Source organism: Olea europaea, chromosome 20 (genome assembly GCF_002742605.1).
Source record: "Olea europaea var. sylvestris chromosome 20, O_europaea_v1, whole genome shotgun sequence".
In the NCBI taxonomy this organism is placed as follows: Eukaryota; Viridiplantae; Streptophyta; class Magnoliopsida; order Lamiales; family Oleaceae; genus Olea; species Olea europaea.
In genome coordinates, this window is record NC_036256.1 from 15,158,768 (window position 1) to 15,170,766 (window position 11,999).

An 11,999-nucleotide genomic window follows, 5' to 3' on the forward strand; every position below is an offset into this window, starting at 1 on the left:
TTATTTTTAAATATCTTTGACATATTTTATAAGGACTATATTTTTCAAGAAAGTTCATTCCTAATAGAATAGGTGAACGATCTACTCCATATAACTCATCTTTATATAAAATTATTTTTTTAATATATTCTTTCTGATCCTCTCCTACAAGTATAAGAGGGAATTTAACATATTTTCTTATTTCAAGATTATTTCCTAAATAATCCTTAAATATATATGGTTCTGGTATTTCAAAGTATATTAAATGATTGACAAACTTGGCATTTACATGACTTTTATATGCTCCAATATCTATGAGGACAAGAAGATTCTTCTTAAACCCTTCTTGGTTTACATATCTTGTCTTAATGTAATATTGTAAACTTGATGGTTCAACAATGCTTAAATTTTTAAGTCTGCTTATCCTAGAGTCTTGTCTAGAGGGAAATCTTGCAATAAGATTGTCTCCTTCTAAGCTGACACTATTTCTTCTTATTAATTTTCCTTCAGAATTAATTTCTTTTGCTTGTTTATGAAAATCAAGTATTATTTGTTCTGGTATAGTAACTTCATGTTCTTGGTATTTTCTAGGAGGTATATATTGTGCTAATTCCTCAAAATCTTTATGTATGATAATGTTATCAGTTATCTTTTTTAGATTATTATAATGGCTAGTACTAAAAGCAAAAATTGATTTTATGCTTATACTAATAGCCTTACTTCTTCGTAACATTTTCAAGTTTTCAATTCTATAGTATAGATTGAAACTTTGGTCAATATTTTCATCATTTAAAAATATTGCATAACTTGATTTTACTGTAAATATTATCTTTTGATAGACTAAGTTTCCTACAACTGTTCCTCATAGAGCATCTATAGGATTTTGTAAGATTCTATTATCCATACAGTAGATTTCTATTGGTATATTCATACCTTCTCTAAAGAATCCTTTTACCATTATCTGGACTCCTCCTAATTCAATACATTTGAATTTGTTTCTTACATTTTCTGGGATTTTGGATAGCTTTTGTTTTACCCATTCTTTTGTTATTATAGGAATTCTTGCTTTTCCTATATTATCTTCTATATTGATAGACATTTTTTTATAGTTCATACTTACAATTGTTTTATTTACTCTTGGTAAAATTCTTAAGAATCCTTGATGGAATACATCTTTTTCTTGTAGGTCTAATATTTTCTTAGTAATTCCTGCATATTTTTTAATATCAAAGGTAATCTCTTGATTAATACCTTCTATAGAATCTTCAACTTTTTCAGTTGTTTCAATTTCTATTTCTGATTGTTGTATCTCCTGATTCATATATACTCTCCCCATAATCTTCTTCTGATGAGGATGTATCTAATTCATAAATGCTACTGCATTCACTACTTAGATCTTCAAAATATTCAATTGGTTCTATATCACTATCTTCTTGAAATTTTTCATAAATTATAAGAGCTTTTATATTTTGTCTATCTTTCTTTTTAGGATATTGAGGGACAATGTGTCCTTCTTCATTACAAATAAAACCTTTATATTTTTTAATGTTTCTTGATTTAAATTTCTTATTCCAATTTCTTTTCTTGAAATATTTTTTATATGGTTTAAAATTCCTTTTATTGAATTTTTTATAATTTTTGAATTTTCTTTTATATTTCTTATATGGTTTATATTTCTTCTTATGGCATCCAAATTGTTCAACTTGGTCATTATTTTTATAACAACATAATGAATTCTTTCTTATTTTATAAGCTTTCTTATTTTATAGTGCTTCTCTACACCACATGTCTATCATTCTTTTTGTAAATTCAATTCTACTTCCAAAACTATCTATTTTAACTCATTCCTCTTCTCCTAGAGGTAATAATTTCTCATATTCTTTTAATAACTTAATTCTCCATGGGAATGATAATTTTGTAAAATAAGATCTTAGTATAGGTTTGTTTTCCTGATAATCTCCTTGATTTAATATATAATATAATTCGTCAAACTTACATGTGTATCTTTCTAATTCACACATATCACATATCTTTAAATTTTTTATTGCAATCATTCATTGATTATATTCATCTTGTTTTCTTTCTTCTTCATTAGAAGTATACCTATCTCCTAAAAATTCTGTTTTTAAGATTTTTTCAAATCTTTTTAATATTTTCTGTATATTTTGTTCATTTAGAGTATTTCTATTATCTAATACCTCAGTTCTATTTACTCCATATTTTATTATTCCTTTAATAATTTCTGATAACTTTCTCTACCATTCAGAAACAATTCCTCTGAATGTATGTTCTATAAATCTAAAAGTTGTATATGTTTCCCATTTATTAAATTGTATTGCTAAATCTGAACTTTTCATCCACGTTTCAATAGCTTTATTTTTATCTACACAGTTTAAATCTAACCATACTCCTGTTGTGTGGATTGGTCCAGTATAAGTTTTTATTTGAAGATTTTTATACATTGTGGTGGCTTTGATTACAATTTCTTTGAAAGATTATTGTTTAAAGAATATTTTTCAAATGTTTTCATTTCTTACCCTAATCTTAGAGATTGTCATTATTTTTAGGCTATTTCCTCCCCTAATCCCCTTCTTGCCTTGAGTGTTGCCGACGATTGGAGTCACTGTCAAACTCAAACTCCATCCAACATCCAGTTGTGCGGCCGGTTCAATCGAGTGATGTTGCTGCCCTGTCGATTCATTTGATTTTGCGAGTGCTGCTGTTGTTTCAGCAGTCCGCGATCTACCTCCCATAATTGACAGTTGCCAGCGTCGTCCTTCGCCATAGCCGTCTGCTTCCCAAGGACCCAAGGTTAGTACAGATCCTACAGACTTTAGTCTTTGAATTATTTTTTGTTTTGAACTTTTGATTTTACTTGCATCTCTTGATCTCCGGTTGAAAGACACATTTGGAAAAATGGCAACTTCTTTTAGAGGATGGGGTTTATAACATCAGCCATTTTTGAAATATGGACTAGAGTTGCCTTTCGATGTAGTTTTCCTCCATATATCCCAAATATATTGTTCAAGAATCAAGACCAATTCTAGTTACTAAATTAACCTCTTTTGCATTTGAAATCTTGTTTCGGGTCCTGTATAATTATGAATAAATTTAATGTAGACTAGTTAATGAGTATTTCTGATTTCTAGTTTTCATTGCAACAAATTATTCTTGACAATTAGTTATAATGAAAAGTGAAATCCAAATATATGAGTTGTGATTTGGGAATGTTGGTTAATTTATTGGATTTATATTTCTAATTACTTGGAATCTGTTTTAGTTTGTTATTCACACGTGTCTTTTACCTAGTCTTTAGGATTTTGTTGTTGCAGATTGGTTAGTGGTCCCATGTCAAGCTATTATTTTGCTAAGTCTATTGGTTGTATAGCCTATATATATAAGCTGATTTGTAGATGAACAAAGATAAAGCAGTCAAGATATCTATTCCAGATTTTGCCTTTAAGCTTTATATATATGCTTCTGATTTTATCAGTGGTATCAGAGCTGGTTAATGTGTGAGAAAGTGAGTTGTAAGGGTTTACAAAAGGGAGGTTGAGAGAGTCATAAATAGAGTCTTTGGGAGATAAAATTATGAGGAGAAGCAGCTATTTTTTTTATTTATTCTCTTTTTGAAGCAGCCGTAGAGAACGATGACCTCTGAAAACTTTGTGTAACCTGCAAGTCCACGTTTTGATGGTTATTATAATCTAGAGCATGTTAATAGAGAATTCTTTCCGGTCTAAAGAGTATTGGTAGATTGTTGAAGTTGGAGTAGCAGAACCAGCAACTGGCATAGTTTTATCATACCAACAAAGAATTGAACTTGAAGGACAGCAGTTAAAGGCCCTTAAAGCAAAGAACTATCTCTTCCAAGCAATTGATCGCTCAATTTTGAAAACTATTCTTTGCGAGGACACCACCAAACACATATGGGATTCAATAAAGAAAATGTTTCAAGGGTCTACAAGGGCAAGAAGATAGCAACTCCAAGCATTACATACTGAGTTCGAAACACTTCGAATGAAATCAGGGAAATCTGTCTTAGATCTTTCTCAAGAACTATGTCGATTAGCAACATGATGTGAGTCCATGGTGAAAAGATTGAGGACATAACTGTAGTGGAAAAGATTCTTTGATCGATGACGCCAAAATATAATTATGAGGTTTGCTCAATTGAAGAGTCAAAGGATCTTGATAATTTTTGAATTGATGAATTCAAAGTTCATTGTTGTTTAATGAGCAAAAATTTATCCAGCAGAAAAAGGAAGAGCAAGCATTAAAGGCCTCAATAGAAACTCACTAAACTCCAATTAGAGCATACAGGGGAAAAGGCAAAGGTCGAGGCAGAGGAGGAAGAGGCATCAATGAACATGGAAACCAACAACAATACCATGAAAATCAATTTCTAGGAAGAGATGGAGGATGTGGTGGTCACCATTCAACTTCTTATAGACTACAATCAACAAACAAGTCCAATGTTGAGTGCTATATATGTCACAGTTATGGCCATTATCAGTCAGAATGTCGAACTAATTTGAATAAGCAACCTGGAGGAAGAACTAACTTTGTAGAAAAAGAAGAAGAGGTGCCTCTTTCGGTGGTATGTCACACGAAGGAATAAAATCAACAAAATATGTGGTAGTATTTAGGCACTGGTTGCGGCAACCACATGTGTGGAGATAAGACGGCATTTTTCGACTTGGATGAATCTTTGCACAATATTGTGAAGTTTGGAGATAATTCCACTATTTCTGTTATGGGGAAAGGAAAGGTAACAATTCATACAAAGGGAAATACTATGCAAATTATTTCTACTGATCTTTATGTTCCTGATTTAAAGACAATTTTGTTGAGTGCAGGCCAACTTCAAGAAAAGGGATTTGGGATTTCTATTAAAGATGGATTATGCAGAATCCAAGATGGAATATGAGATTGCTCAAGTGAAAATGACAGCAAATAGGATGTTTCCCTTGTATCTTTATCGTACCACTCACTCATGTCTTATTGCAAAATTAAAAGATATAGCTTGATTATGCACTTTCGCTTCGGCCATCTCAATTTTGGTGGATTGAAGACCTTGCAACAGAAAAATATGGTGGTGGGCCTTCCAAAATTTGAGACATCTTTAGAGTTGTGTGAAGAATGTATTATTAGTACACAACATCGAGATGTCTTCCCAAAAAGAAAGTCGTGGAGGGCAAAGGAAATGCTAGAACTAGTGCATTCCGACATGTGTTGGCCGATAAATCCAATATCTAATGATGGTAAATGATATTTTATGTTGTTTATTGATGACCTGGGTTCATTTTTTGCAGGAAAAATCATATGCTTTCATTATTTTTCAAAAATTTAAAGCACTAGTTGAAAAAGAATCTGGCACCCCGACCAAAATATTACGCACAGATCGTGGTGGAGAATATAACTCAAAAGAATTTGGTGAATTTTGGGATAAACATGGAATTAGAACACAGCTGACTGCAACTTATACACCTAAACAAAATGGTGTTTGTGAGAGGAAAAATCGCACTATTTTGAATATGGTGCGAAGTCTTTTGCAAAGGAGAAGAGTTCTAAAAAGCTTTTGGGCTGAAGCGGTTAATTGGAGTGTTTATATTTTGAATAGGAGCCCTACACTAGCTGTTTAAAATATAACTCCTGAAGAAGCATGGAATGGGCGTAGACCAACTGTTGATCATTTTCGAGTTTTGGGTGTATAGCGTATGTGCATGTTTCAGATGGGGAAAAAAAAAAAAAAAGTCAGATGGCAAAGGTGAAAAAAGTATTTTTCTTGGTGTTAGTGATTATTCAAAGGGTTATAAATTGTATAATCCTACCACAAAGAAAATTATCATTAGTCATGACGTAGTTTTTGATGAAGAAAAAACATGGTTTTGGATTAGCAACACTGATGAGCAACATGTTCCAGCAGATTTTGAGAGTGAAAATGAGGAGGAAACTATGCAACAAGCTCCAGCAATCCCTGCTCCCAAAAATTCTCAAGATGAACCTTCCATAACTTCTGAAATTTGATCAGTAGCCACAAGAAATGATGAATAGGTTGATGCTACAGCAGATTCACGTCCTCAACGTGTTAGATAAAGGCCAGCATGGATGTCAAATTATGAGATAACAAGAATTGCTGATTTTGAGGACCCATTTACACACTTTGCTCTATTTTTAAATTTTGATCCCACAACTTTTGAGGTTGTTGTCAAAGAACGGAAGTGGAAGAAGGCTATGGATGAACAGATTTAAGCCATTGAAAGGAATAATACTTGGGAGCTAACTGAGCTTCTAAAAGGGCAGAAGATAATTGGTGTCAAGTGGGTTTACAAGACGAAATTAAAAGAGAATGGTACAATTGATAAATATAAGGCGCACCTAGTAGCTAAAGGTTAAAAGCAAGAGTTTGGCGTGGATTACAAAGAATTGTTCGCTCAAGTTGCAAGACATGACACAATTAGATTGATGATTGTGTTGGCAGCTCAACATTCATGGCCCATGTTCCAATTGGATGTGAAATCGGGATTTTTATATGGAGACTCGCAAGAAGAGGTATTTGTTGATCAACCTCCTGGTTATGTGAAATTAGGTAGTGAGCATAAGGTTTATAAACTTAAGAAAGCACTATATGGACTAAAACATGAACCTAGAGCTTGGTATAATCATATAGATGCTTATTCCTTAAGGAAAAAACAATGTCCATAAGAGCATATTGTTTACACAAAAATTGAAGGGGAATGAAAAGTGCTAATGATATGATTGTATGTAGATGATTTAATTTATATGACAAGGGTATGTTTGAAAAGTTTAAGCAATCAACAAAGCTAGAGTTTGATATGTTTGACCTTGGGCAAATGCATTATTTCTTGGCATAGAAGTAGTGCAATCTCCTGCTGGAATTCTTATTTCTCAAAAAAGAAAAAATAAGCTGAAGAAATTTTAGAGAAGTGTCAAATGAAAAACTGCATTCATATCGTTACTCCAGTAGAACAAGGATTGAAGCTTGTAAAGGATTCAGCAGGAAGATAAGTTAATAAGACTCTTTACAATAAAATAGCTGGAAGTTTGATGTATTTGATAGAAACAAAACCTCATATAATACAACCAGTATGGAGAGTCGAAAAGAGATTCATCTTCTAGCTGCAAAAAGGATCCTTTGGTGCTTGCGTGGTACTACTGATCTTGGGCTATTCTAAAAAAGTGGTGAAAATCAGGATTGTTTGGATTCACAGATAGTGATTATGCTGGGGATTTGGAAGATAGAAGAAGCACATATGGATATCTTTATGTTTGGTTCTGCAACTGTTTCGTGGTCATCAATGAAATGAACATTAGTTACTCTATCAACAACCGAGGCAGAATTTGTTGCAGCAATTCTTGTGCTTGTCAAGCACTTTGGTTAAGGAAATGCTTGAGAAACTTCAGTTCAAGCAACTAGGTTCTACTCATATTTTTTGTGATAATAGTTTAACAATCAAGCTCTCAAAGAATCCTACTTTTCATGGAAGATGCAAGCACGTAGATGGAGATACCACTTATTGTGTGATCTTACCAAGGATGGAATTATTGATCTTCTTTACTGCAAAAGTGAAGATCAAATAGTTGATATCTTTACTAAACCCCTCAAATTTGCTAGCTTTCTGAAGCTGAGGAAATTACTTGGAGTTTGTACTCTGGAGAATTGAATTTGAGATTTGGTGTACATAATTGTTAAACTGAACGTTTGAAACATTTAGTTTAAATGAGGGATTGTTGATTATTTTATTGGATTTATATTTTTAATTACTTGGAATCTGTTTTAGTTTGTTATTCACGTGTGTGTCTTTTACCTGGTCTTTAGGATTTTGTTGCTGCAAATTGGTTAGTGGTCCCATGTCAAGCTATTATTTTGCTAAGTCTATTGTTTGTATAGCCTATATATAGGTCGATTTGTTGATGAATAAAGATACAGCAATCAAGATTTTCATTCCAAAATTTGCCTTTAAGCTTTATATATATGCTTCTGATTTTATCAGGGAATCTCTCTGAATTTGTTGAACTACGCATGTAAATGTTAGGAATTGAATATGCCTTGATCGAATTTGAATATATGATTTATGATTTGTGAATGTCTACGGATTTGTTGAACTAGCCAACTAGTATGTAAATGTTAGGGATTGAATGGAGCAATTGTTTAAATTTTGTTTGGGAACTGGGAATTTCATCAAAAATTGAAATAAAGACAGCATTATTAGGCAACATTATCAAAGTATAAGAATTCGTAGAAATCAATTGTAATTAGATATCGAATATTTAAATTTTTTCGTCATTTTTTGAAAAGTTTGAGTGTGCTCCACTACAAAAAATGCATATATCGCCACTGTTTATATGTTATAATTCTTTTTTTTTTTTTTTTTTTGAAATTCTAACTTACATTTGGATAATAATGTTGTAAAATTATTGGACATTGTTATGCTCAAATGTTAAATCCTATTATATAATTCTTTTTACCCTACCAAATGAGCTTCATAAACTTGCCAGATGTGTAAGTAATAGAAGTATTTCGTCGACGATCATCAAGAAATTCTATACTTCCATCGACAATACTGCACATGTTGTCAAGAAATCCCACCGCATGCATCAACATCATATCAATCATTGCCTTGTAAAATATGCACAACTCTTGAATATCCGTACTTTAATGCATCGACATAAGACAAGACATTGCCTATGCCAAAGCCATCACAACTAATAAATGGCTAACAGACTAGTCCAAGCTAGTTTTGCCTTTACTGAAAAAAGATGGGGAAAAGATTAAATATGACCAATGGGCAGTGCACGGTCTGATCAAGCAACTCACGCTGCAATGGACAGATTGGCAACATGCATAGTCTCAGGCACATTAAGTGTGACAGTAACTTATGATTTTCCTAGGCCAAAGGGGATGAATCAGACTGGATAGCACTAATTGGAATGTTTACATCACCTTGAAACATGCTTTTATCCTTTGTTTAGGAGCTAAATCGAAGTTACTAACAAAGGACAACTTGAAGCATTTGGAAATTGACCGAAGGTATATTTTCTATGTAATTGCCGACGAGATTGAGCACCATCTTTTTTCTCCTGTCCAATCAGTTTTGCTGTAGGGGACAAATCCGTGATCGGTTGGGCATTAGGCGCTCCATGTCTACTCAACCTAGTGCATTGAAGTGGATTAAAAAAAAGGCTTGAAGAACTACTTGGCAAAGCAAAGCGGATAGCTCTTGCAAGCATTGTTTACCAATTATGGATGGCACGTAACAGGAGGATTTTTGAGGATTTAAACCCCAGGTTGAGAGTACTATTCGAATGATCAAAACACACATATACAAAATTATGTTCTTTTTTGTATTCTTATGTTTTGATTCAATTTGAGTTTTCTACGTTGGGTATTTAGATTTCGTCTTCATTCATCTTTCCATATCGCTCACTTGGATATGCCCAGTGTATTTGTATTTGCAATTAATCTTTGTTTCTTCGGGTATGCCTAGTGTACTTGTACTCACACTAGACCTTTGATTAGTTAGGTATGTCAGGTGTACTTTTACATGATTTTTGATCTATAATAATTCACATTTACTGATAAAAAAATTATTAACACTATTTTTTTATATAAAAATTATTTTCATTTTTTTTTTCTCGAGTTCAAAGCTTTAAGAACCTCTTCTTTTGAATGCTTCCAAGTTGATGGTGGGCGTATTCCAAGAAAATATTGATACCATAACTTGCAAAAGTAAAATGATGGTAGTGAAGTTTTAACTTGAAGAAGTTGAGAATAAACTCAAAAAACTTATGACAAATTCATTGCATATCATAGCAACAACTATTCGTGATTACTAACCGAAGAATCAAGGTTTGTGAGTTGAATGAATTGTTGTAAGAGCGCAGCAAGATCGGTCATAAATTCATGGGTTGGACAACTTGTGATTTTGATCAAACGTCATAAAAAATTTAGTCTATCTTCACCATGCACCAAATAATTTTCAGATGATATGATTGAAATTCGATATTGACAAAATAGTGTCAAAGCTAGGTCATTGGTTCGCGTCATAAGAGTGTCATGTTGAGGGAGGGATTGTTGAGGTGTAACAAGGTCGCTCTTAAATCCATACGTTGGATCGCCAAATAATGATAATCGAATATCATTTATCTTACTCTTATTGAACACCAATTAATTTTCAGATAAAACGATTAAAATTCGATCATAATAATTTCAATTCACGATAGCAACGCTATAATATCAAGTTATAATGACTTATGAATAAATAAAAAGTTAAAATGAATCATCTTCTTCATCTCAGTGTACTTCATATCCTCATTAATTATCTGTTTCAATCTTGTCGATCTCGTTGAGGTTAACCTATATAAGCTGTGAATTAACCATTTTAAATTGTGACAAATTCTCATGAAGATAATATTGTTTTTGATCTATAAAACTTACTCTTTTAAACAAAAGAAAAATATTAGATTGATTCATTTTTATTTTTATTTTTATTTTTTACTCGACCATTTAGAAATAGCTACTTCGAAAAGTTTTCTTACATATCAATTCTACGACTTTACGAGTATTTCATAAAATTTGTTTACTCTAGACGATATATGCAAATCTAAGAGAACGTCAAGAAGGTGAAAAGAATTATATTCAAACCTAAAGCTTCTTCTTCTTTTTTTCATTTTTTTAAATAATAAGTCTGAAAAAATATAGAGAGTATCGGCAACATAAATTCTTTTATTCTCGAACGATTATGCTATCCAAGCACACTATTGAATAACTCGATTGTTGATAAATTTGTAGGAAAAGGACGTCAAAAATAATAGGAATTCAGATAAATTAATCCCGACTCACATATATAAATATTGAACAATAACCAAATTACAAAATCTAATTAAATTCATTATACAATCCCATGTACTTATATATTTCAACCTTCCAAAACCTAAAAAACCAAGAAAAATATGAAATGATTCATGTAGATGAATGGATCATAGGCTGAAATTTTCTGAAATTTATGCATAATTTGTGTATCAACTCAAAGCAGCAAATCCCCCACCTTTCATCATCTGTCTGAATTCTCTGTAATTCACCCTTCCGTCGCCATCCACATCCACTTTCTTTATCATCATTTTGCAATCTTCTAGGGTTCTTCCTTGCTTCAATCCCAGGGATGCCAAAACAGATCTCAATTCCTCAACCGTGATATATCCATCGCCGTTTTGATCGAAAACATTGAACGCTTCTTTCATATCCTCTTCTTCATCCTCGTCCTTTTCATCCATAATCGTTTGGTACAATGATCCGAATTCGTCCATATCGACGAATCCATCGCCGTTCACGTCGATTTTCTCCACCATTTGGATCAGTTCTTTTTCCGGAATGTGGATTCCGAGTTTCTCCAGTGAATCGCCGAGTTCTTTACGAGTGATTTTGCCGTCCCCGTTGCGATCGAACATGTGGAAAACCCGTTGAAGCTCCGTCGGATCCATTTATCTGGTGATGGGTAATTGAAAAACGATCAAAAGGGGAATTGTATTGTTCTTATTACATGGCAGAATTAAGTGTATGGAGAATATGATTTCATGAATTTCTCAAAAAATTCTTGGTTAATGATTAGAAGATAGATTTTGCAAGAGAAAATCTTGCGTGGATGGTGAGAAAAGAGGGCAGCAAAATAGGGATATCCATTGAAATTGTTCGATCACTGCTTAAAAAACAAGGAATTTGAAATCTAAATATAGAATTCAAAATATATGTTTCGCGCGGGTTAGTTGCTAACAATTAAAAAGGATCAGACGATTGTGTAAGGGACAAACCTCTTGAGATAAAGTCCCAAAAAGGGGTGTTCTTTTATTGGCGATGACTTTACAATTGGAAATTAAAAACAACGTGCCTCCAAGGGGCGCAAGCACACGAGTTACTGAAAGAAAAGTGTTTAAGTCTAAGCTAAGGAAATGAAAATTACATGTTCTCTGTTCGAGAGTTTTTTGATTCCATCATTTGC

General features: G+C 32.7%; 1 protein-coding gene and 1 long non-coding RNA gene across 2 annotated transcripts; one reads left to right on the forward strand and one right to left on the reverse strand.

Moving 5' to 3' along the window:
* The first annotated feature begins 2,498 nt into the window (after positions 1-2,498).
* LOC111369773 lies at positions 2,499-7,783 on the forward strand. The gene is made up of 2 exons (XR_002698251.1): positions 2,499-4,750; positions 4,839-7,783. It is a non-coding gene; the product is annotated as an uncharacterized LOC111369773 (long non-coding RNA).
* Positions 7,784-10,821: 3,038 nt separating this feature from the next.
* Positions 10,822-11,742, reverse strand: LOC111369774 (calmodulin-like protein 7). The gene has a single exon (XM_022991408.1). It carries the CDS (start codon positions 11,482-11,484, stop codon positions 11,026-11,028), a length of 459 nt encoding a protein of 152 aa, XP_022847176.1. The 5' UTR covers positions 11,485-11,742; the 3' UTR covers positions 10,822-11,025.
* Positions 11,743-11,999: the final 257 nt, after the last annotated feature.

What these genes read in the sequence shown, in the direction of transcription:
- LOC111369774 (XM_022991408.1), bottom strand. Translation starts at nt 11,484, where the DNA reads ATGGATCCGACGGAGCTTCAACGGGTTTTCCACATGTTCGATCGCAAC.